This window comes from Opisthocomus hoazin, chromosome 1 (genome assembly GCF_030867145.1).
Source record: "Opisthocomus hoazin isolate bOpiHoa1 chromosome 1, bOpiHoa1.hap1, whole genome shotgun sequence".
In the NCBI taxonomy this organism is placed as follows: domain Eukaryota; kingdom Metazoa; phylum Chordata; class Aves; order Opisthocomiformes; family Opisthocomidae; genus Opisthocomus; species Opisthocomus hoazin.
Genome location: NC_134414.1, coordinates 84,152,699 through 84,180,265, shown reverse-complemented (window position 1 = coordinate 84,180,265; position 27,567 = coordinate 84,152,699). Strand labels below are relative to the sequence as shown.

The 27,567-nt window shown below is 37.2% G+C and overlaps 1 protein-coding gene across 5 annotated transcripts in view; it reads left to right on the top strand.

Moving 5' to 3' along the window:
- Nucleotides 1-27,567, top strand: part of NLGN4X (neuroligin 4 X-linked) — a 218,192-nt gene that overhangs the window by 89,113 nt on the left and 101,512 nt on the right. For 4 of the 5 annotated variants that reach the window (XM_075427967.1, XM_075427939.1, XM_075427948.1 and 1 more), the window contains 2 exons: nucleotides 21,899-21,958; nucleotides 25,490-25,642. In XM_075427967.1, the coding sequence (XP_075284082.1) occupies nucleotides 21,899-21,958; nucleotides 25,490-25,642 (213 nt within the window). The remainder of the gene's footprint in view (nucleotides 1-21,898; nucleotides 21,959-25,489; nucleotides 25,643-27,567) is intronic. The other variant, XM_075427976.1, reaches the window with a different exon arrangement.

Below are 27,567 nucleotides of genomic sequence, written 5' to 3'. Positions count from 1 at the left end.
CCCCTTTCAAGGAATATGCTGTCCTTCTCCGTCTAGTAATAAGTAACCCATCCCCGTTGCTAGTCTCTGAATGCTCATGTCTTATTCTTATTCTTACTTATATTAGTAGTCTCCTTTCTAATTACGGGCAATGCAGCCTCAATCCTTAAAAGAAATGTTAATTTTTTTCTCTGTACATATAGGCACAGTTCCTCTCTGTTAGTTATCACAGATTTCTGATGAAAATTTAAAAAAATAATCATGCTATGTTTAACAACGTTTCACAGATCTGAAGAGTACAAGTAATTTATTCCAGTTCTTTAATTGTGTACCTAAATCCTCAGAGTTGAAATACTTTTGATTTGCATTGCCAGTTGCATGTGGGAAGGAGTGCCAGGCTCAAAGAATTTCATTTTTTATTATTGCAACTTGATGCGTCTTTTGCAACACCGTTGCAGCTCTGAATCAGTTCAGCCTGGCTTATATGTGGATGTTAGGACGATTTGCCATGTGCTTCCTATTGCCATTGTTTCTTTGTGAAGAAAGAAGCAGGCACATACTTACACTGCAAATTTGAATTAACCTTAGAAACAAAGATGCACCTTTTTTGTGTACTGCTGTATAAATAATTGTGTGCTTGGCTTTTATGTTTTGAGTCAGTCTTTTTTAAGACAACTGGGAAGCACACACAAATTTCTAAAGAAAAACGGGTCCACATTTTATCCCCAAGCAAAACAGTGTTTCTTTTATGATGCTGAAGTTGGAAGAAAATATGATCAAATAGTACAGTAAGTTTTAAAGCCAGAATAAAAACAAAATAACAAAAAAAAACTTTCAGGAAACTTCTGATTCTGTGATTCCAGGTGACGACTAGGGACAGTAACAAGTGCTGTCTTCGATCGTGATATCACTCTAGCACCTGCTTTTAATTTTGCTGCGGTCACATCTCAAGTAACTACATTATTATGAAGATTAATATACTCCACGACACCATTAACGACTGAAGTTGACAGTGTTGCATGAGAACACACCAAAATTTTTTATCCTGTTTGTTTCTCTCAAACTGGCAGCTCTCGCGTGCATCAGGGTAAGGAATCCTGATGGTGCAAGTGAGTTCTGTCTCAAACTGCACTGGAATTTTCTTCCAGCATAGTTTGGTGGCTGGTCTATGCTGTGAAACATACCATTCGTGATCTCTGCACAATATGCTTAATTCTGAACTTAAAGCAGTCCTGCTTATCTCAAGAATATTAGACATAACTGTCTGGTTTGTCTTTTGTTGAGTTGTTGGTGTCAGTTATGTGGTGTAACATCCTTAAAAGATAGTACAAAATGCTAATAAATGTTGGATAATTCTGTGCATTATGACTTCATTGCTTTTTTTAAGCACATACTGTTGTTGAGCTGTTGAAGATTAATAGCTTTTAAATATATTAAATTATGTAGAGTAATTCATCAGTCCTTGTATTCGTAGAACAGTTAAATGTCACTTCATACATGCTATGTGCACAATACAATAATGGTATCCCTTATATTTTTCTGTTCTCTAGATGTAATTGAGGGTTCTAATTGAATCTTTTTACATACAAAACCATTTTTGTCTTCCATCAATACAGAGATGGAAGACTTTCTATTTTTGCTATGTGCTGTGTGAAAGTCAAACTGGATATAAATGTACCTTTCCTGAGAAGACTTGCCATACCTGGTTATTACACATTAATGTACAAAATTACTATATTTTCAGAATTACTTCATACTGTGCTTTGACATTCTGAGTGTTATATTTGGTAGGTTTTTTTAAGATTCTCATTGCGATGACTAGACTAATGCCCAAGTCATTTTCTTTGGAAGTTATGGATAATTTGGGATCTGAAAATTGTGTATCTGGCTCAGGTTGCTTCCATTGTGCCTGACTATTATTGTTTCCGCTCTGCATTACTATTAGTTTTTAAACATACTCCTATATAGCTACGTCCATCTTTGTGCTAAGCTTACTTTTTATTCAGAGAGAAAAAAGAGAAAAAAAGCACACCTTGTTTGCAATTCATCTTAACCTGGTGCAGACATTCTTTATCTCCATTGACTGCAGAGTGAATAGGTCGTATTTCATGGGCATTTAGGTGTATGTTTGATTGCAGCTCAAAAATAGCACCTTAAGTGTCATCCATCGTTTATCTAGCTTTATAAACTTTCTTTGAAGATATTCATATTCTCTCTGGACTTGGCTGTAGTTTCTGTTACTGGAAAATTGTACAATTTCATAATTCATCCCTTTTTCCTGCTCATTAACAGAATGTTAAACAACATCAGATTAATATAGAGAATATTTCACTACACCGTTAATCTTTTGCTGCGTTGAAAATTGACCTTTGGTTACAACTCAGCATACACTGTGTAGCTTGTTTTTGATCCATGACATTACTTCACCTCTTTCTCTGTGTATAATTATGTTCTCAACATCTTCCCAGAGAAAAGAGTTTATCAAAGACTTTTTGAAAACCCAAATAAATGTTATTGACAAGTTTCTTTTATCAAGTATTTTATGGAGAGGCCTAAAGATTTCTAGCAGATCAAAGAGTGATGCTTTTTCTTCAAAGCAAGCTGTGGATTATTTTTTATCAATGTGTCTATCTGTGCTTTATGATGCTTTTAGTTGCTCTTTTCCTTAGTCTGTAGTAACATTATTTTTCTTGATTTGAATATGCACATTATCTGTTCCTACTAATCTTCTATTATAGTAGGTTATTTTAATTAGACACTGAAGTATTTCACTGGAAGATCAATAATTTTATCCTCAGACCCTTTTTGAGAATAAAACACTGTTTTATCCTTAGTGCACCTAAGGATTTAGGTTCTGGTGTTTACCCTTCTGACACTTCAGTTTATCAAAGTATGGCTTGTTGTAACTCTCTTTTATGTACCTTTAATTCCTGGGTGCTCTAAAGGAGGTGCATATTATCTTGTTGCTTCTTGTGGAGCTGGACACCTAGAGAAGAAAAAGAGAGTATATGTAGAGCAAAGTAAGATGAACAAATATGAAATCAGACAAACTGAAATAGCATTCAGTTATTACTGAAGGCTAGAAGATGGGCAATAACTGAAGACAGCATGGGGTTGTGTTAATTCTGATAGCTTAGGGTAGTAAGGTATGTATTATGGGTAGTTAAACATGACCCTAGGGCAAAGTTAACTGAAAAAATAGGACATCGTGAAATAAAAGAATGAGGGAAAAGAAGGATCAAAGTCCTATAAGGAAGTATCATTTTAGAAAGCTAACCAGTGTGAAGAAATGCAATAACATGTAAAGGAATGAAGAAAAAGTTGAAAGAAAATAATTTGTCAGATGATGTCAGTTTCTTGGTGTGGAAATCTGCAAGCTGCTCTTGAGAGAGGGAACATTATTAATTATTTTAATGGTCTGTTTTGTACCATACTGCTGATATTAATGGATTTGGAACCTATTTTCAAAGGTAAGAGTCTGAATCACAAATTAAGGGTTGCTACTGGAATTGCTGCTTTTTACAACAGAAATTTGTTATAAAGTTAATGTAGAAACCTGTCATGTAGAAACCTGTGAAATGAGATATTAAAATGAAACGTGGTAAAGTCAATATGGGACAGAGAAGGGCAATGCACTCTGATCACTAGGAAAATTATATCATCAGAGTTAAAATGTGGGTGACAGCAAAGGTTTATTTAAATGCTAAAATGTAGAAAGATATTTGCACGCACTCTAAATGCAAATTTTGCAGAATGTCCCATCGTAGTTTTGTTGCAGGAATTATTAAACATATGCCAAAACTAATGTGTCATAGATTTAGAAAATGTGCAAAATAAAAACACTGCTTAGTAATACTGGCCACACTTCTTTTTATGCAACCAAGGGTACAGTTGTCTTTCTGGGCTGCAAGTGCACATTGCTATCTCATGTTCAATTTTTTCATCTACCAGTATCCCAAAGTCTTGCTCTGCAAGTCTGCTCTCAATCCATTCATCCCCAGTCAGTACTGATGTGGGGGACTGTCCAAGCCCAGGTGCAGGACCTTGCACTTGGTCTTGTTGAAATTCATGAGGTTCACAGAGGCCCACTTTTCAAGCTTGCCAAGGTCCCTCTGGATAGCATCCATTCCCTCAAGCACATTAACTGCACCACTCATTTTGGTGTCACCTGCAAACTTGCTGAGGGTGCACTCAATCCCACTATGTCGATGATAATATTAAATAGTATTGGTCCCAGTACGGACCCTTGAGGGGCACCACTGATTATTGGTTTCCACTCGGACAACGAGCCATTGACTGTAACCCTTTGGATAGCAGCCATTATCCATCTGATAGTTCATCCATCAAACACGTATCTCTCCAATTTAGCAGCAACAATATTGTGGGGAACCATGCCAAAGACCTTACAGAAGTCTAGGTAGATGACATCCATAGCTTTTCCCTTATCCAGTGAGACAGTTACACTATTGTGGAAGGCCACTGGATTAGTCAGGCATGATTTGCCTCATTTGATGGTCTTTCTTTTCCTTCCTCCACTTTGTATATCCAATTTTGTCAGGGTTTGCTGGCAAGAAGTGTGAAATTACCCACTGTGATGCCTGAAAAGCAAAACACAACACAATGGACATTCTCACCATTTTCCCGTGTCGCTAAAAGATCTGGGCTTGGAAGGTTAAAAAGGGTGGGAGAACATGACAAATGTCACACAGGCAGACATGTACAACCACATACACGCACAGTGAAACTAACAAAATTTGCCTTTTGGCACTTTCCCAGCAGGGCAACAACTGCTACAAAAATCACCTTTCACCTGATGTTTTTTTTTCCTTTATAATTTTGCCTCAGGTGAAAAACAATTGGCAGGAATTGGCTTTTCTTTAGACTGGAGGGGCAGAGTTCAAGGGTGCAGAGTAATTTCATTCTACTACACCATGTAATCTTTGTCAGGAGGCTTTGAGCTTGGACCGGAGGTTTCATCGATGCCAGGGTAAAGCTGAAGGAATAGCCTGAGAGATTTGATCACAGCAATATTTTTGCTGTGGTTTTAAGTCTGATACCTTCTTGTTGTTGCTGTTAGCTGTAGGGAAGTTGGCTGTAGTGCCAGTATTTTCGTTTTGTTCCTGTGTGTTTCAGTACTGATATGACTGACAGAGTAACAACAACATACAGAAAGGTATAATCTGGACTGATGCTGTGCCAGTTGTACCTTCAGACAACCTCTCTAACTCACTTTGTCAGTGACCTTCAGCACACTTCAGCTCTGTGGCTTTTTTTCCTGAGCAAACCTGCCAATTATATTTAATTTCCTCGAAGAGATGGTAGGTGTTTTAAATTGTAAATTGCACTGATCGAGACAAGGAAGCATTCAGAGCTCTTTTACAGCTGAATACAAATGCACTACTAAGGTCTGGTTTTTTTTCTTTTTCCTGTAGGAACTGATGTACGAATGATGACAGATAACATCAGCACACACACAATAATATTACTTAAACAATAAGAAGAAAAGTTTGACCTGTTTCTTTTCACAGGAACTATTTATATTTAGCCAAAGAAAACCAGAATTTGATTTCTCAGAAATAATTGCATAAATAAACTGTGTAACTTTACATATGATTCTATATAGTTCATATATGATTCCCTTTAAATGATAAATTCAACTTGTCTTTCTTCAGGTGGAATAGTAAAATCATATAATACTATATTGATATTATATCATTATATAATATTGTATGGTACCAAATGGCACATGCCATATAGTAACTACATCATATAGACTTTTTATTATTTGCTTCTAATTTCCTACTTCTGTCACATACAGATAGTTTACAAGCTACTGTTTTTCTTTTCTAAATTTTGAGTAAAGCATGAACCCCAATATTGAAAATACCAAGCTTAAACTATGCTTGGAACATTGCAGAATGGAAACCCAAAATGAGACATGAAATCTCATTAATTTTGGGCAACAGAAAATACATTATTCCACTAGAACAGATACATAATCTGCAAAGACAGTATGCATCAAAATGAGACAACTGTTATTTACCAAGTAAGGAGATTAGATTGATCAGATACTAGTGAGATCAATACAGTGATGTTGAAGTTTGAAAATTTAAATCATGATTCTGACCAGCTATTTTGATGCTAGCTTAATATAAATAATAATTGTATAGCATGCATGAATCGAAACAATCCTTGTTCAGCTGTAACATTTGTAGATAAAATCTCACAGCTTCATAATATACTCAGAACTTACACTCTGAAGCAGTTAGAATGTAAATAATATGGAATTCTGCAATTTCGTTCTGTGCTTTCCCCCTTCTCATCCCTCTTCCCTAGTATTTTTCTGTGAAAATATTCAAAAATCTTTCCAAGATGAGAACAGAAAAGTATTGTGAAAAATACTGTGTTTTCAAGCTCCAGGTAGTATGGACTGAATGTATTTTTTGAAGTTGTTGCTAGTATAGTTCATGAAAATCAAAATCCTCTGATGACTTTATGCATAAAGTCCTACAACTGCTTAACCGTCGTTAGTGCTGCATGTACAAACTTTGTGTGCCACAAGCTGAAACTTCACAAACGATAACATGAACATAAAAGAAATGTCTGTTTTGTTTCTGGATTTCTTTGTTTAAGTCTAGATCTGCTGCATTTAATTTCCAGATTCTTAGAGGAGACTGGGAACTGGTCTGCTCATGAACTTCTTGCTTGTTACTCTCTAAATCTGTCTCTTGACATTTGGATAGAGTTGCACTTTTTCTAAGTGGCCCAATCCTATTATCTTGTGGTCTTCAGCTATCCTTCTGTGGAAATAATGAAAAACTAGAATGCAAGATTTTCTTCTTTAAAATTATGGTTTCTGTGTGTTTTATTTAGAAGTCCTAGCAGTCAGTATTTCCCTTGGTATCTTCTCACAGCGTAAGTTCTTTGAGACAAGGACACTATTTTTTTGTTTGGCAAACTCATATATGTTTTCAATAATGAGTAATAATGAATACAATGTTTAAATGAATTTTCCTTTCCAGCTTCTAGCTTATTTCCTAGGCACTTTCTATTCAGTGCTAGTGAAAATCTTTTCTGTGCACATACTACTTTGGGAAGTATTAGAATAATTAAATATTCACATTTCAGATTATAAAGCTCTTCATCATATCCACCTTAGATCTGGTTTTCCCTGAAATAGCTATAGTATATTCTATCCCATCTTTCCTTTTAATTTTTCATTTTTAACTACTTTTATTAACATTTCAGTTGTTAGTTTAATTATTTAGTTGTTTTGATATTGCTCATTCCAGTAGCTATTAACACATTGCTGTGTGTAGATGAAGATGCCACTGAAATCTAGTAGAGAAAAAATTGGAAACACCGGATTATGTGCCAAAAAATACTAATACAAAAAAAAATCCTGAATGAAATTTTGCCTGTATCTCCTTTTGATGGCTTATACAGACCTCCTGCTTATCTGCAACTAATTCTTCCATGATTCCCAAATAAAAACTAAGATACTAGAGTTTCAGTAAACATAAAAATTAGAAGTTAATATGGTGCCAAACTATTACATTATCTACTACAATGGAATAAAATTACATTCTCACAGGGTCCACTGAAATAACAAACACAATTATCTCCTGAATTCTCCAAGGGAACTTCAAATTGAACTTGTGTTCAAAATGAAGAATTAAAATAGCTGCATCAGCTAATCAGAGGTATTCTTAAGAGTTGATTATTCAGCTCACAGCTTCTAGTGGTGCCTACAAATGCCCGAAGGGAGAGTTTGCACAAACAACTTCACTAGAAGTTGTTAAATGCAGAGCATGTGCTTGTGTTGTTCAGCTGTCTGCAGAGAGGGTATAACAGTTACCTTTATTTTAAAACTGGCTGTTCATTCACTTTTTTCTACACATTATTCACATTTGTTTTAAATGAGACATAGATACTTATTGCTCTTAAGCTGATTTGCAAGTACTCACCTTTTAGTTATAGGTGGTGTTAGGTCAACATTGCTGAATTCTTTCTGCAAAGTCTAGTTACCTAGATTACCTGGGGTGTAGTAAGAGCTAGGTTTGGGAATTTTGGTTAATAACAAATGTTGATTTTTGCCTTCTAATTTAGAAATCCTGCACATTCTTGGAAACTTAATTGTAGTGTAATCATCATGCTGACAACCTTATGCCCCTCTGCAGCTAATCGTACTCTACCCATTATCTTACATCCACTGACTTGCCAGTGCAGCGTATTACATACACTTCTGGGCATACTTTGCAGTGGGATTTATATATCCGACAGGGGCTGTGATGTTCTTGGATCTTTTCTGTAGCATTTACTATAGATTTATTCTCAGTCCTCAGACAGGACTGAAGCCAGCTTCATCTGAGTGCTGAAGCTTATGCATACTGGTATTTTCTTTGAAGTCAACAGGATTTCTCATATGGTTAAATCTGTCCACCTGAGAGCTTTGCCAGCACAGAGCCAGCATATGTAACAGAAAGGGAAAGAGTGTATTCTTGAACATTCCAGTACACCAAACTGATTGTTACACTTTGGATAAAGGAATTCAAGAAAGTAGCATGCAGGTATCTTTTCTGAATTTCAAAATGGCTTCGCTGGTGAGGGAGATGAGATGGATGAGAGCAGATGCTGTGCTTCTACACAGCAGTATTGTGCACTCTGACAGGGCAGCGTTTTTACATTCACACCTCATCAATTGCACCAATTTAACAGAGAAATGTACGCGGTTTGAGGTCACAGCCACACTTTCATACTGACAGAGTTCCTCCTGATGCTTGTACAGAAAAATATGTGCTTCTCTCTGAATTAATTTAAATAACTATATGGTAGATTTATGCTTTCTAATGAGTCTTTCATTATTCAATCACTAAGCATTGCAGGCTCAGTCCCATCCTCCATCAAATAGAAGAGATCCAGTTACACTGGAAGTGCGAAAAACGCTCCCCTTATCTGTTGGAGGTCACTGAAAGGATAGGCTGCACAATGCCTTCTTTCTTTTGAGACATTATAGATGATTAAGTCAAATCAATGCACTGAACTTAGAAGTCTGTAAATTCTAGAAGTGGTGTAACCTGAGTAACAAAATTCCTCATTAAAAATATTACTGAATTTATGTAGCTGCCTTAGAAGTCTGTAAATTCTAGAAGTGGTGTAACCTGAGTAACAAAATTCCTCATTAAAAATATTACTGAATTTATGTAGCTGCCTTATTTCTGTATTAGTTATTAATCTTGTAAAAGAAAAATGTTTTCTCTATTAATAATTATAAATAAAAGCAATATGTTAAACATTAATTTAATAGTTAAAAATATTAATCTCAGTAATTTCTATTCAAAACAATTTTTTTCGGTAAAAGATATACCAAAATGGATTAACAGAGGATGAAAGATAAAACTTACTAGTTTTACAATTTTTTCCAGGATGGATAAACACAATCTAAATAAATGCAAATATTTTCAGAATAAGAAGTAGCTTTCAGGTGTTTCTTTTAGCATCTATAAGAAGTGTCCAGTGTTAATGCCAGTGTTTATCTTCATCATAGACCTACAATTAACAATCTTAAAATGAATGACACACTTTCCTAAAATAAAATATATAGGAAGCTTGGAAAATTTTTACAGAAGGGAAGAGATGATACCCAATTTGCCCAGTTACAGAAGTTAATGTTTTATCTTTTGCATCTTACTTGGAATTAGAGTAAATATCATTTAGCCGCTGAATGCAGAATAGTATAATCAGAATGTAGACAGACCAAAACTTCATGTAACAACATAGCTCCTCAGTGATAACTGTTGTTGCTATTTTTTTGTAAGCTCTTCTTGGTCCTAACCAGTGATCACGATCACATAGCTGCATCAACAGAAGTGTGGCCAGCAGGTTGAGGGAGGTGATTGTGCCCCTTTACTCCGCTCTTGTAAGACCCTGCCTGGAGTACTGCATCCAGCTCTGGAGCTCCCAGCGTAGGAAGGACATGAATGTGTTGAATTGGGTCCAGAGGAGGGCCACGAAGATGATCATAGGGCTGGAATACCTCTCCTATGAGGACAGGCTGAGGGAGTTGGGGCTTTTCAACCTAGAGAAGAGAAGGCTCCGGGGTGACCTTATAGCAGACTTCCAGTACCTGAAGGGGGCCTACAGGAAGCATGGGGAGGGACTTTTCATAAGAGTGTGTAGTGATAGGACAAGGGGGAATGGCTGTAAACTAAAAGAGGGCAGATTTAGATGAGATCTTAGGAAGAAATTCTTCACCATGAGGGTGGTGAAACACTGGAACATGTTGCCCAGAGAAGCTGTGGCTGCCCCCTCCCTGGCAGTGGCCAAGGGCAGGTTGGATGGAACTCTGAGCAACCTGGTCTAGTGGAAGATGTCCCTGCTCATGGCAGGGGGATTGGAACTACATGATCTTTAACGTCCCTTCCAACCCAACCCATTCTATGATTCTATACAGACAGTTTGAAGATTTTCCCTGGCCTGGAATCTGTGTGAATATTATATTTTCTTCATTGAGATGAATCCATATCAACATATTGGTATGGAATAAACTTTTAAGGAAAGAAACTCAATCACAGAATGAATAACTCTTTTTAAATGGTGGTAAATAATTATTTCCACCACATCCTTACTTTTGAAAAGTGCTTGTACCCTTCTGTGGAACTATACAGACTATACTGCTGTGGGACAGCACAGTCACTCTGTGTGACAATTAATACATTCCACTGCCCTGTATTAACCTGTTGGAAGATATAACCTCATTTAAAAGCGTGTGAAACTAAGTGATGGACTGGTGTAATGCACTTATTATCGTCGAGGAAAAGAGCTTGTGGGAAGCACATAATTTACAGCATAGAGTAAACAGTATTTCTGTCTTAATTTGGGAGGAACAGTGTACAGAGTACTGCCATTTGTAAAATATTAAGAGTTTCATCCCTTTAAATTCTCTGTGCAAACAGAAGTTAATACACAGAGAGAGGCAAGCAAATTTTGTGAAAACAAAGGTGTGTGTAATCAAGTAATTGAAAACTATAGGCAGAGTACAGAGTTGAGGTAATATTCGAATTTCGTATGTTTTATGCAGCTCCTTTTTCAACCTTAGACTTTTTTAATAGAAGTATCTATGCAGATGTTTTTAATTGGTTCTCTAAAACTATTTGAAACGATCCTGTGAAATAACATTTTGTTTTAATCCTCACTAATGCATGGAACACAAAATTCTGTAGAGATTTTTGATGCATTTTCTTACAGTCCATCCAATTTCAAATATGATTCAAAATTGTCATTTAATTCTCTTTTCTTGAAACATTTCCTGGCTATGTAGCAGCATCTACATATTTGCTGTGTTTTGGAATTCAAGCAATATTTTTTGTAAGTGTGTTGCAGCTGGAGTCATTAAGAACACAAATTCAATTACGTTTTGTGTTCCTTAGTTAAATGTTGCTGCTATACAGAGCTAGCAGTTGTAACCCAAATGGCTGTTTTATTGTTCATGTTAATGGTATCAGAATAATGGCCACTGTAATCATACGTTTTCTGCTATTCAGTGATAATATAGGAATTAAACCAAAACCAAAGAAATCTAATTCAGGCAAATTTAAGTAGAATTCTGGAGTGTCATTGGCTTCCACATGAAAAACTACCTACAAAAGTAGGAATCTTAAGTTTCCATATTATTTAGGAAAGAGACGGAAGGCATCTAATTTATGGCTAAGGACTGCTTTGAAATCATTGAGTTAGGTTGTTTGATGAAGTTATGTACACTGTTGACAGATTATAATTTCATTTAAACACTATTGCGGGAAGAGAATGCCATAGAATAAATCTATGTTCTTTCTGGAAGACTTATTAACTATACAGAGCATTTTTGTGTACATATATGTGTATATATTTGCACATATGTATACACCCATACACAATTGCACACACATGTTGCCAGTATTCAGTAAATAGTTAGGAAAAGGTTATTGAAATCTAGACAATCTGGATATATTTCTCTTTCTCCAATTCAAATCAACAAGCTTCTAAAAACAGAGGTATGTAGATAGATATCTTTGTGATCTCTTCTGACATAGGTCATCTGCAGTCAACTTCTGAGACACTTCGACAAGCTGTAATTCTCAATAATCATTTTGCTCCACTTTTATTTGAAATGCCAAATGTCTCTTTTGCACTTTCTTCAGCTGCCAGATGAAAACTTCTTGATACAGCTATAAAGATAGCTGGAGGGCCTTGACATAGCTGTCAGCCAGGGACAGTGTTATGACAGCCAAACACCGCCTCCGATGGACCCCACTTTTTGGACATGAGATGACTTAAAGCTTGTGCACTAAGTGAGACTCAAAGTAAAGCTAACCCACCAGTCTTGGGAGAAATGCAGAAAGGAAACTGCAGTTCTGCTTTCCTATTGCTCCCTTGAGACTGTAATGAACCGTTGACTTGAGCTGATTGTAAAATTATAACAGTTCTCATGGGATGGGAAACCAAGAGCTTTAGAGATCCATTGAAATGACTGTATAAATAAGACATGTCACGGGGACTATCAAATCCTGTAGTAATCTGGTCTGAGCTGGAGTTTTCCAGAAGGTTGAGCATGCTCTGTGTGAAACTGAGAGGTCATACAACTAATAATGTGCTGTGTGATTTCTGAAAACCGAGCACTTTCCCAAAATTAAATAGGATCAAAAGGCATACTGTGTGACAGACGGAGCAATTACATATAAAGTGCAAAGAAATGGCATCAGCTTAAGCAGTAGTTGACAATTTTTTGCTGCCGTTAGAGACTTCAGAATGCATACCTAAAATGTAAGCACTGGTAAACTGCATGCATGGGAACTGACCACGTTACATATATGCGATACATGTTACCTGAAAGGAGGAAGGTGTAACATAAATTGTGAATAAATCTGGGAAGACTTCTAAGCCCAGAAAATATATTTCTGACTCAGATTTTTATTCATTATCAAAGGAAGTGTGAGCCAGAGGATGTGTGACAGTGGGGTGAGTTCTTCAGTTTTGATAGATGTGCACATGGCATCGAGAATGAATCTGGGAATACAAGGTGTCTTTACATCCACAGAGAAAAGAAACCAAGTATTTTTTAAAAGTTAATTAGCACATGGATCAGTGTTTCAGAATGAAAAACTTTTAAAGATAGATGCTTACTGAATTAAAGTTCACAACTGCCTTGCACACAGAACTTCTTAGGGAAAAAAGTAGCCCACATGAATCCCTGTTTTATTGTGGCTATGTTGAGTGGCACTAGTTTGGATCTGGCTCATATATGCCTACGCTGTTCTGTGTCTGTGCTATATCACACTATATCCTATATGAAAAAAAAGAAAGCCATTTTCTGGCAAGCAAAAATCTACTACAAAAGAGGTCTGACACTGTTCAATAAGGAATTACACCATGTCTTTTTCACTCTGCAATGAGTGGAATTATAGGACAAATGAAAAGAGGTCATCTGGAATTTAATACATATGTTATGAAGTCACATCTTTTTCTAGTTGTCGTTAACAGAAAGGCTTCTTACAGCTTTCTATAACATGAATATTATACAAATGTAATCTTCAGTAGAGCTACGATATCTACAGCATATTTAATCTGTGTAATTAAATAGTTCCTGGCCTTGACCATTCGGAAGATAATTTCTCATCCTGTTAACATTTGGAAATATTTTTTTCTGATAGTTTTTATTGGCATGAAAAGTGAAACACAAACCTTGCAAACCAAGAACACCAGTCAAATCTTAGGTTGGTTGATAGAGATACTACTGGAATTCCATCTTTAATGTGCTAGATCACCACTGCTGTCTGCCCTGCTCTCCGCTCTCCTGCTGGTTCCAGTATTGCAGTTAAAGTTTACCATCTATGTTTTATGTGGGATGAACGAGTAAACACTTAGACTGCAGAAGGGCCATTCCTATAACACAGTGGTAAAGTTCACTTGGTGTATGGGTATCCAAGGCTAAAATTGGTGCTCCTGTGATGTTTGTGTATACAGGGAAGAAAAATGACCCAACCCTGAACACTCCCAAAAGAAGCCCCAAAGCAGAGGAAGTGCTGGTCTGTGGGACTAATAGTCAGTGCAGGCAGGTAATTCTGCTGAGCCATGGATGATTCCGAGTCATATTCCCATTATGTCTCCTACGTTGACAACTTGAAATGCAACCTTAAACTAACCTTAGAGGGACTGCAAGTTTGGTGTGTTTTTTTTTTATGACAGGGAGTGTCATTTTCCTGTAGACGTTTCAGGACAAATTAATCAAATTTTTAACAGAAAACAGACAACGTGGTTGGAAAATTCCATTTTTTCCTCTCTGTATCAGAAACTATGTTTCTGGAAGGTAATATTTTCAAAAGATCAGTATAATTTTTCTAAACAATGCTACAGAGTATCTGAAGTGGTTTTGGTGCTAATGGAGTAATTCCAACAATAACACTTCTGTTCTCCTCAAACTGTTCCATATGAACGTTACTACCCACGTGGCTTGTATCAGAAACTGTGTGGCCAGCAGTAGGCCTCCTGTACTTGGCACTGGTGAGGCCGCACCTCGAGTACTGTGTTCAGTTTTGGGCCCCTCGCTACAAGAAGGACATTGAGGTGCTGGAGTGTGTCCAGAGAAGGGCAAGGAAGCTGGTGAAGGGTCTAAAGAACAAGTCTTATGAGGAGCGATTGAGGGAACTGGGATTATTTAGTCTGGAGAAAAGGCTGAGGGGAGACCTTGTCACTCTCTGCTACTACGTGAAAGGAGGTTGTAGCAAGGTGGATGTTGGTCTCTTTCTCCAAGTAGCAAAAATGAATTTACAAACCCCACAAATCCAAGAACTTAGTAATAAAAATATATTTTAGTTGTGAATAGGAAAATGATTGTTCCACAACACATGGGAGAAAGAGCATTTCCACTGACATTGTAATTAAATACATTTTAGAATTATATTAATTTCTTCTGAAAATCTGTTACTTAGTGATTTCTTCAATCTGTGAAGAATGAAAAAAGAAATAGAGAATGTATCAAATATTGGAGATAACCTTATGTCACATACCTTCGTTATGTGATATTTGTGTCTCATCACATCTGATAGCATGGTGTGGTGACATTTTCGAAATTCTCATTGCACTTGTGGTGTTCTTTCTAAAGTATGCAGAACCAGAGTTGCTTCAGGAAGCACATTAGAGAGAAAATCCTTGCAATATGTTAGTGATAGACAGGTAGATAGATAGATAGATAGATAGATAGATAGATAGATAGATAGATAGATAGAGATGATTTTTGCGGGGATAGTAACCAAACTAAAATGTTTTGGGACACATCTAATTCTTTCATTCTAAGTACTTTAATATGGGTTACAGTCTAAATAATTGCACATACAGTTTTTGCTTACAGACACAATATACATGTGGTCACACTGATTTTGTTATTTTTAAATTCATAGGAGTGGTATGTGGTAGTTGATTTTAAGAGCTTTAAACTAGATTTAAAAATGGAAAGGGATAAAACCAGTCTCACAAGCCTGGGGGAGGCAAGCCAATGCTTGAGGGATGGTATGGTAGCAAGGTCCTTCAGCCTGCATCTCAGTGGAGGTAGGGGACAGAGATCCACATGGCAGCAAAGACACAAGGGTTGTTGATGTGTTAGAAAACATTGAAGCACCTGAGAAAGGTCACGTAGGAATAAGGGCTTCTCCCCTAAAAAAGGTGGCGAGGTGAGCAGCCCAACTGAAGTGCATCTATGCCAACGCACGCAGCACAGGCAACAAAAAGGAGCAGTTAGAAGCCATTGTGCAACTGGAAAACTATTATATAGTGGCAATCATAGAAACATGGTGGAATGACTTGCACAAGTGGAGTGCTGCAATGAATGGCTATAAACTCTTCAGAAGGAACAGACAAAGAAGAAGAGGTGGTGGGATAGCCCTGTATGTTAGGGAATGTTTTGACTGTCTAGAGCTTGCTGGTGACGCAAGGGTCGAGTGTTGCGGTGGTGCAGACCCCACACCAGGGAAGTGCCTGAAAGTGGTCACATAGGAATGGAGGATTCTCCCCCCAGGAAGGGGGCAGGATCAATAGGCAGCTGAAGTGCATCTACACCAACGCACGCAGCATGGGCAATAAACAGGAGGAGCTGGAAGCCATCGTGCAGCAGCAAAACTATGATATGGTGGCCATCTTGGAAATACGGTGGGACAACTCATGCAACTGGAGTGCTGCAATGGGCGGCTATAAACTCTTCAGAAGGGACAGGCAAGGAGGGCGAGGCGATGGGGTAGCCCTGTATGTTAGGGAGTGTTTTGATTGCCTAGAGCTTGATGATGGCGATGATAGGGTTGAGTGTTTATGGGTAAGAATCAGGGTGAAGGCCAACAAGGCAGATATCATGGTGGGAGTCTGTTATAGACCACCCAACCAGGATGAGGAGGCAGATGAAGTATAAGCAACTGGGAGAGGTTTCATGATCACTAACCCTTGTTCTCGTGGGGGACTTCAACTTACCAGGTGTCTGCTGGAAATACAATACAGAGGATAGGAAACAGTCTAGGAGGTTCCTGGAGTGTGTGGAAGAGTACTTCCTGACACAGCTGGTGAGTGTGATAAATAGGGAAGGCACCCCACTGGACCTGTTGTTTGTGAACAGGGAAGGACTCGTGGATGTTGTAATGGTTGGAGGCTGTCTTGGGCACAGCAATCATGAAATGATAGGGTTTTTGATTCTCGGAGAAGTAAGAAGAGGGATTAGCAGAACGGCCACCTTGGACTTCCGGAGGCAGACTTTGGCCTGTTTAGGGGCCTGGTTGACAGAGTCCCTTGGGAGGCAGTCCTGAAGGGCACAGGAGTCCAGCAAGGCTGAACATTCTTCAGGGAGGAAGTCTTAAAAGGCGCAGGAGCAGGCCGTCCCCATGTGCCAAAAGACGAGCCAGCGGGGAAGATGAATCGCCTGGCTGAACAGAGATCTTTGGCTGGAACGCATTAAAAATAGGAGAGTTTATGTCCTTTGGAAGAAGAAGCAGGCCACTCAGGAGGACTACAAGGAGACAGGGAGTTTATGCAGGGAGAAAGTTAGAAGAGCCGGAGTCTAGCTAGAATTTAATCTGGCTACTGCCAGAAAAGACAGTAAAACTGTTTCTGTAAATACATTAGCAAAAAAATGAGGGGTAAGGAGAATCTGCATCCTCTGTTAGATGCAGGGGAAAACTTAATGACAAAGGATGAGGATTAGGCTGAGGTACTTAATACCTTCTTTGCCTCAGTCTTTAATAGTAAGGCAAGCTGTTCTCCAGACACCCAGCCCCTGTGCAAGAAGACAGAGATGGGAAGCAGAAGGAAACCCCCAGATTCCAAGGGGAAATGTTCAGTGACCTGCGACACCACTTAGACATACACAAGTCTATGGGGCTGGATGGGATCCACCCAGGTGTGCTGAAGGAGCTGGCAGATGTTCTTGCCACGCCACTTTCCATCACCTGTCAGCAGTCCTGCATAACTGGGGAGGTCCCAGTTGACTGGAATTTAGCTAATGTGATACCCATCTAAAAGAAGGGTCAGAAGGAGGATCACGGTAACTACAGGCCTGTCAGCCTGACCTTGGTGCTGGAGAAGGTTATGGAGCAGATCATCTTGAGTACCATTATGTGGCACACACAGAACAACCCGGTAATCAGACTCAGTCAGCACAGGTTTATGAAAAGCAGGTCCTGCTTAACTAATCTGATCTCCTTCTACGAGCAGGTGGCCTGCTTAATGGATGAGAGAAAGGCTGTGGATGGTCTCTGCCTAGACTTTAGCAAAGCCTTTGACACTGTTTCCCACAGCATCGTCCCAGAGAAACTAGCTGTCCATGGTTTGGATGGGTATACACTTTGCTGGGTGAAAAACTGGCTGGGTGGTCGGGCCCAAAGAGTGGTGGTGAATGGAGTTGAATCCAGCTGGCAGCTCGTCACAAGTGGTGTTCCCCAGAGCTCAGTTTTGGGGCCAGTTCTGTTTAACATCTTTATTAATGATCTGGATGAGGGGATTGAATGCTCCCTCAGTAAGTTTGCAGATGACACCAAGCTGGGCCAGAGTCTTGATCTGCTCGAGGGTAGAAAGGCTCTGCAGAGGGATCTGGACAGCCTGGATCAATGGGCTGGGGCCAATTGTAAGAGGTTCAGCAAGGCCAAATGCCGGGTCCTGCACTTGGGTCACAACTACCCCATGCAATGCTACAGGCTTGGGGAGGAGTGGCTGGAGAGCTGCCAGGCAGAAAAGCACCTGAGATTGGTGGCTGACAGCCGGCTGAATATGAGCCAGATGTGTGTGCCCCAGGTGGCCAAGAAGGCCAGCAGCATCCTGGCTTGTATCAGGAGCAGTGTGGCCAGCAGGAGTAGGAAGGTGATCATGCCCCTGTACACAGCACTGGTGAGGCTGCACCTGGAGTACTGTGTTCAGTTTTGGGTCCCTCACCACAAGAAGGACATTGAGGTGCTGGAGCGTGTCCATAGAAGAGCAACAAGAGAACTGCCCTCGTAATTGAGCTTCTTGGGGTTTGGCGTTTTCTCTCTCTCTTTTTTTTTTTTTTTAATTTTCTGGGTACTGTAATCCTGGGTTCAGTCATGAGGCATCAGCTGCTAAGAAAGCCACAGTTGGAATTTAACAGTTTAATTGTTCCTGTGTCTGCTGGTTTAAGATTGCTTGGTTATGTTTTTGTCAAGTGTAAATTGAAGCTTTCAAGATTAATAGTTCTGGTGAACTCCTGAAGTTGTTACTTAATTTGCTGACTTGCCGCAACTGTTGTTTTTTCATGTTCTTTCTTCAGCGATAGATATGCCATTTAAAACTCTTCCTGTTCAAAGTGGCAAGAACCAAATGTTATGTTAAAAGCCGAACTTTGGTCTCTAGTATGTAGATTGGTGTCAGAATGGTACAGCTGTGCTGCTGTTAGTAATGTTCAAGTACTTAGACTGGTGTAGAAATCGGAAGCAAAGATTTTATTTTCCCGGTGACTCTTGCGTGCTCTGTATTCCTCAGTTGACTTTTTAAAAAATGATTCTCAGTTCAGGTGACCGTTTGTTACCAGGGAAGATAAATGTGGAGTATTTATGGCCAGCATCAGTTGCAGGTGGCAAGATTGCTGGTCTATGCAGATGCCATTATTCTTGATAGAGAATGAGAGACAGAAAAAGTCAATGTTTTACCTTTCCAGCAACACTCAGTTATTTTTAACTCAGTCAATTCATAGTTTTTAAAATGGTTAATTATAAATCTAGTTTAAATACAAAAGTTGCATTCTCTTTCCTTGCTTATGGAATTCACATGACGCATATTTCATACTCGCTCTTTTTTCCAAGTTCAGTATGCAACCTGATCTAGTTAGCGGTGTCCCTGCTCGCTGCAGGGGGGTTGGACTAGATGACCTCTAGGGGTCCCTTCCGACCCAAAACTTTCTATGATTCTATGATTCTATGATTCTAAGTGTGGTTTTTTAGCCTGGAGAAGAGGAGGCTGAGGGGAGACCTTATTGCTCTCTACAACTATCTGAAAGGAGGTTGTAGTGAGGCAGGTGTTGGTCTCTTCTCCCAAGTAACAGGCAATAGAACAAGAGGAAATGGCCTCAAGTTTCGTCAGGGGAGGTTTAGATAGGATATTAGGAAAATTTTCTTCACTGAAGGAGTTGTAAAGTGTTGGAATAGGCTGCCCAGGGAAGTGCTTGAAGTACCATCCTTGGAGGTATTTAAAAGACGTATAGATGCAGAGCTTAGGGACATGATTTAGTGGTGGACTTGACAGTTTTAGGTTAATGGTTGGACTTGATGAGCTTGAAGATCTCCTCCAACCTGAGTGATTCTATGGTTCTATATATGGCATACAATGAGCATAATTTTTTTATCAAACAATTAGAAGACTACCTCACTGGGGGAGCTAAGATCAAGATTTCTTCTGTTACATGCTTTCAAACTTGTGTCTAGGTGGATTTACTGTTTGTGAATAACTATTTCTCATTATTTTTTAATATGAATCAAAAATAGTTGAAGGGCACTTTACAGGAGGCATAGTTTATCTAAACACAAAATTAATTTTTTGGGGGTAGCACTTGAGAAAGGATTCAGCTTTATTGAGCTAAAAGTAATTTGAAAAAGTATTAAAAAGAAAGGGCAAAACTTGGATGGTGGCAGACATTTAGAGTGTGTTTCTAATATTTCTCAAGGAAATTGATAGATTGCAGAACATCTGTATTTCATTGACAGTGATATTTTACCTAGTTAATTATGTACTGAATACATATAATTGAATGCATTTGTGTACTACAGACACAAAAACATGTACAGCTGCATTGAAGATGCCGGCTATGTGTGGAGATGGAGTTTCAGCCACTGCATTTTGACTCACTAATCACCGTCATTGCATATATAAAGTCAGTGTTTCCAGAAGATTTCTTTAGAAAATCTGTATTCTGTCTATATAAAGAAGAGAAGCAAACCAGTGCACAGAACCCAAAGCTGTATATATTAGCAGATCTTAAGCACTTTAATTATAATTAACTGCATTCTGTTTTACTTGTAATCATGGACTGAGTTTCACTAGATACCTTGAATTTTGAGGGATATAAGGACATTTTAAGTAGTAAAATTAAGTGAAGGAATAAAACAATTATTTTAAATAAATATGAAATCTCTGTGACATGTTCAGATTTCATACATGAACTCATACATAAATAAGTTAATAAAGTATACTGTTCTTTTTCAGTATGGCTTTAAAACACACTTCCAAATAAAGACAATTTGGGAAAATAATTGTTAGAGCGGTGACAGACCGTTTTTTTTGTTTAGTAACCGTATTTAATTTTGAAACTAAACTAGAAATCAAGTTTCCTCTTCATATTTTACTATAAAGTAACCTTTTACATTACAGAGGGATACTTGCTACAAGAGTCAGCACAGTATAATGAATCAGTGGGTGCAAGGATAGCTTGGTGTCATATTTTTTTATTCAGAAAACAGAAGTATTGCCCAAGGAGGGGGGTGGGGGAAACTATGTTTATTTTGTCTTGCTCCCATAAGCACAGGCTATGGCATGCATGGACATGTGTGTGTATATGTGCATGCCTCTGTGTGCGTGTGTGTGAGTGTATACACCGCAAAAGCATTTTGACAAAGCATATTGACTAGAAATTAAAATTTACTATATCTTCTATTAAATAAGTGCAAGTTCTTTATCATGGTAAGTAACTGTTTTCAATTAATTTCTAAGTTTTTCTAAAGAGTGTGAAATCTGGTATTGTATGAACCAAGGCTACTTTTGGACCAATTTCTTGTCTGGAATTGTCTCAACTCTGTTTCACCTTTGTTTATAGGTTGTTTTAAATACCTTTTTGCTCATATGGGAAGCAAGATTAAATTTTAAGGAGATCTTTATGGTTTGTCTTGTCCATTCAAATTGTGTAAGACTCAATTTTACTTGCATTGGTTTCATCTAAAATTCAGATTGCAGCTATTTCTTAATAAATCCTGATGAGGATAAATAAAATGTAAGTCATTGACAATAATGACTGAAGGCATTATTTCTTCAAGGTTACAGAACAGATTGGAATAAATTGCATTTCTTATGTAGAAACTATAATTTGCTAAATTTTTTAATATACTTTTTTTGGTTTATATTATTCTTTTTTAATAGCACATTAATTTTGTTTTTGCGGAAATCACCTTTGACTGAAGTAACTGCGTTGTCACAGAGTACAATACATTTTTTCAGATATTTTGAATTTGTTCTTCTTGCCATTTTATGTTTATGTGCAGTTTACATCTTTTTTGTTTTTCAATTTGAAATGTAACAGATTTTGACATTTTTGTTACATTTTTCTTTTTTTGTACTAGTTTTTTTTTTTTGAGAACCTACTGTTTTTGAATTCTCTTTTTTCCCTTTATTCTCCTCCTCACTATGATCCCAGGAGCCAACACAAAGAAAAGCGCAGATGATATAACCAGTAATGATCGTGGTGAAGATGAAGGTATTTTTTGTTTTTTCAAAGCTCGACCCTGATGCATGAACATAATTTTTTTTTAATTTTTGTTATAATAAAGATTATTATTGTTATTGTTGTTGCTGTTATTTCAACATGATTTTTAGTCCCTTATTTGCAGAAGCACACTTCAGTGTGCTTCTTTATTTTCTTCTTTAGAAATTACTTTCATTGTTTTTCTTTTTAAAATCCAAATTAGCATATAAATGACTACAGTTCCCATGTGACATAGGTATAAAGGTTATTCCTAAGTATATGTGAAGTAATATAAATATGATTTGAAACCACATACTTTTCCCCTAATTCTTTCTTAGGTTGAGAAAATGGAATTTAAAAACATGCATGTGCTCTTTTCCCTCCTACACATTTTGTAAATTCACCTGTTTGAAATTCTGAAAGAACTCACATATATCTTTCCTTTCACTTCTACTGTTTCCCCAGTGCACATGCTGTACATTGATGCAGTTGAACTGTGCCTTGCCTTCACTATTTTTATTTACTTCTTTTTTTTTTTTCTCACAGGATGTGGTTTATTTCAGGACACAAAAATAAAGGAAGCTGTTCATGTTGCTTTATTTTTTTTCCTGTAATCAGCTAAACTCTGAGATTTGTTTTGACTCTGACCACATTCCCACTGAAATCAATGACAATCATTTTCATTGACTTCTTTCAGAGTTGGACTGGATTCCCTGAAAGGAAATGTTAAAGTTCACAGTGAAGTACCCCAAAAAAGTTTTATAAGGAAATACTTTTTTCTTGCCTTGGCACAGCAAAGCTATTTAGGATGCACCGAAATAGAAGGAAGTTATTAAATCTTCCTCTATTCGCAGCCTTCCTTTTCATTAAAGTTACACTGACAGTTTATTTTGCTTTATATATTTACCAAAATAAGAAAAAGATTTTTTAATTAATTGAGAAGATAACAACCTTGGATAGTTTATTGTTCTGTTTTTTGAGCAATGTATTTCTTATTCCTCTCACGCTTGGCCAATCCAGTGTTATTTCATGTCTTTTTTCCTGTTTTCTTCTATGTGACATCAGTTCAAATAACTTTGAAACATTTGTCCTCTCTGTTCCCCTTAGAATCACACATACTGCAGTGAGGACACTATCTCCGCTTTTCCTCGGAGTCAGCTCAATTGTTGCTACTCTATCCATACATGAAATACTGTAGTAAAAATTTCTGGTATTTGATTTCACACTGGTTGCCCTCTACAGTACCACCTTCATTGCTGAATTACACGGTTTCTTATAATACAAAAATGCTGTGCAGAATACTCAAAAATTACTGTTATTTTCAGAATCACCTTCCTACTTCTGTGCAACATATGTTTTTTTTAAATTATTGTGCTATCATTTTCTATATCAAATTTTGCGGTTAATTTTAAAGGGAAGATAAGAACAAGCAAAACCAATATTGCTTTAAAAATTTAAGGTAGATATTGTATTATGCATACATTATTATTTAGACTTCTTAAAAAATTATAAAATGTTAGGGTTTTCATGATTAACAAGGGCGTCCACTTTAGATAGAAGTACACAAAGCGTGGAGCTCATTTCCTTTATGTTGAAGCTAATCATGTTCCCATTGAAGGGGAAGAGGAAAACTCCCATTGACTTCGGCAGTGAAAGATTCAGCCCTGAGGTAGAGCTATGTAATAAGGAAAGATTAAATATATCAAATCATGCCACGAGACTTTGGAGACAGAAGGGAAAAGTAATTCAGTAACACAAATAATTGTGTTAAATAATTGTTGCTTTTATTTTTTGAGGGCTTACCTGACCCTTCACAGAAGAAACACTTTCACGTACTTTGCTGAAAATGCTGAGAATAAAAAGAACAGATCCACTAAAATGTACCTTATTGCTTTGTGCAGTCACACCAATTAAAAAGATCTTATCACAAAACCTTTTGTTCTGCAACTCAAGTACAACACATAAAACACATAAAGCATGTATCTTTTCATGTAAAGACAGCTGATTCTACGGGAAGCCTTAAACTGACAACTAGACAAGTATATACTCAAGCCTGAACATGTGTTCCTTGTACTCAGGTGACAATTTTTGATATTTAGGGTAGTTCATACATATAAATAAAGTAAAAGTGGGCCATAAGAATACAACCAGCCATAATTTACCTTTAAATATGCTCAAATTGGTTCCACATATACAAAATATTATATAGAAGGTGCCTAATTGCTGATCACATTTTTGGTATCTGAGAGTATTTCCTAACAAACCTGAGGAGAGGGAAGGGTTTTTCAAGGCTTTTGAACCCAGGTCACCTATGTCTAGGTGTTTAGCTCAGCTTTTTTGTCATCCACTTCCCTTTTCCATTGTTTGATACAGTCCTATCCTACCCAGAAGAGAACACAGCTTTTTTTCTTTTTTAATCCTGATTGAATAGTCAGACCTTGCTTTCCCTTGTGTGTTGTACTATATGTTTGAAAGAAGTGCTCCTGTTCCACATGCAGATACACTGAATTATTTGTAAAAAGGTCTGCATATCTGACAGCAGCTCACTGAATTGCCCTCTGCCTTTTAAAGGAGCTTAGCCCCTGTTCCCACTGTTACTGTAGAGATCATAAGTTCCTAGTTCAGGTGGTGTGAACCATCCCTGGGGTCAGGAGCCTAACTTTTTAGTTATTAGAGGTATGAATCCAATCCTAAATATACCCCAAATCATTGATTATTGAATCTTTGTAACTGACTCTGAAATATGGAAATACTACTATCCAATTCATTTAACTTTTTTTTAAGAAATAAAGGCCCAGCTCGTTATCTGTGTGAAAGTAGTCAAGAACTTTTCTGCCTATACAAAAGATCAGCCATACCATTAAGGAATATTAATGCAAGGCTGTTCTTTAAGGCTTAGCTACCATGACAAGGAAAAGCACAACACAAAAGACATTGTTAGCTTTAAATACAAAAAGTGTGGGCCATAAATTCACATAAATTCTCGTCGTTCGTTAACTCCTAGGCTATTTGAAAGATGGAACACTTTACTGTGTTTGCTTCTATCAGAGCAATTTGATTTTGTGATATTATCTCTTAGAGAACTATTGGGAATATAATTTCAACAGTTATGTCTGTGAGGAATGGGAAAGTATGGTTCATTATTGTAATTTTATTATTTAATATACAGATATTTCTGAATTGGCGTATATTGAATCAGAAGAATCTAAAAAAACACAAGATTATTCCATGATTTGATTTTGCTTTTTAGTCTTTTAGACATTTATATTCAAATTAAATTCCTCGTATTATGGAAGGCATTTCAGGTGTTCTGAGAACATCTCAGAAGAAACAGTATTTGAAATAACCAAAAAAGATATTCAGACTATAAATATTAGCCTTGTAGGACGATCCTTAATTGTGTAAGCTAGCTGATTAAAGTGGTGATGATGACATTGAAAACATAGGAAATAATTAAGAATATTTTTAGCACTGTTATAAATTGCTAATGCTATATTTCCTTTTTATTACTTGATTATGTTTTCCTTACTTGAATTTTTTCAGACATTCATGACCAGAACAGCAAGAAACCCGTTATGGTCTACATCCATGGTGGATCTTACATGGAGGGTACTGGCAATATGATTGATGGCAGCATTCTTGCAAGTTATGGAAATGTCATTGTTGTCACTCTCAATTACAGGCTGGGGGTTTTAGGTAAGTGACTCTTCTCTTCATCACCACCTGCACAGAAATATTTTATTGCTTAGTTTATCTACCAATCGATCTTAGATCCTTGAGCCAGTTTAGTTTTTTAAACAGAACATTCTTGGTGGTGGATAGTTTTACTGTGTTATTTTAATTTTGAATTCTGTTCAATATTTTGTGGAAACTGGCCTAGACTACATGTCCCCTTCTTTCTGACAACAGCCTTCACCTTATGATGAAGGACTAGATACTTATAATGACGTTAGTGCTGGTTTATGTTAAATTTATAAATATTTCGTATTTGCTCTTGGCTCAGTGATTTAAAAAGTTTTGTGAGCTTGCATCTTTTTTTCATTAAAATCTTTTTGATTCCATATTAAAAAGAAAAAGAAGCAAATTAAGTAAGATTAAGTGCCCTGCAGTTTCAAAACAGTACATGGTACAAAGAGGGAGAATTTTACTATTTATCTCTATTTATTATTTTTGCATGTAAATTGTTTTTACGAAGATGTAGAGAAGATGTAGAGGTAATGCAGACAAAACAGGCTATATACACAGATGGAATATGTGTTGCAGGTAATACAGAGTCAAGGGGTTTCAAGGAGTGATGTAAAATTATCTTCCTGAATAGAAGGAACTCCATAATCATGAATTATAATATTGAGAGAGATTAATACTGCTGTCTTTCAAATAGAACAAGAGCTGCTTCTTCTTGCCGTTATAAATATTCTTCTGTCAGCACCAGATTTAATAACAAAATAACCTTAGCTCCATGACAACAGACCAAAAATCTTTTCTGCCTTCCCTGTTGTTCCAGCTCCTGAATGTTTATATGTACCAGGTTTTTCTCCAAGTGAAAATTTATTTATTGAAGTTCTGCTTCTCCATAGAAAATTAAGCTAAAAATTTGCTCATAAATAGCAGACTATAGAAATATTTTTTATCTTAATGAAAAAGTATGTAGTCTGTATAGAATAGAATATAGAGTGCTAGAATACTCATATTTCCAGCATTTTAGACACACGAGGTATAGTAATTTTTTTGTGTGTGGTTTTTTGATTTAGAGTGGTTTTACATAGACTTTAAATCTTGTTCTTCTTGATAGCAAATCTGATCTATATTCTTGGCATGCACTATTTTGGAATACATGAAACTTCTTTTGCTGAGTTATCTGTTAATGTGGCTAATGTGTTTCAACAATGTTCTAGGTCATCAGAGTACTGAGAATTTTTTTCTTTTCCCTTATTTTCATTCTTATTTAAATACCGAAGAGAATTTTTTTCTGTGCTAGAGTCAGATTTAAACATAAAGCCAGGAATATAAAAAGATATTTTGGTATATTTATGCATGCAATTTTGGTACTCAGAAGCACACTCAAAAAAAGAAAAAAAAAGAAAAGAAAAGAAAGTAAAAATGTAAGTGAATAACTCAAGACTCATAAGAAAAAATGAATTCTTGTTGTTGTTGCTGTCAATTGAAGTGTGTACCCAGGAACTTGTTAACAGTTATTAATCAGTAGAAAAGGTTATTTAATGGATCTCTTAAAAAGGTTTTCTCTTCATTTCTTAAAACTAAAATTGTTGAAGAATACAGATGATTATAAGTAGTTTAAAATGTCTGAATGTCCGACTGCCTCATATCACTGAAGGAAAAAATGCAATATTTGCATCACAGAATCACAGAATGGTAGGGGTTGGAAGGGACCTCTGTGGGTCATCTAGTCCAACCACCGTGCCGAAGCAGGGTCTCCTAGAGCAGGCTGCATAGGACCTTGTCAAGGCGGGTCTTGAATATCTCCAGAGAAGGAGACTCCACAGCCTCCCTGGGCAGCTTGTTCCAGTGATCTGTGAGACTGAAGAAGTTCTTCCTCATGTTCAGATGGAACTTCCTATGCTTCAGTTTGTGCCCATTGCCCCTTGACCTGTTGCTGGGCA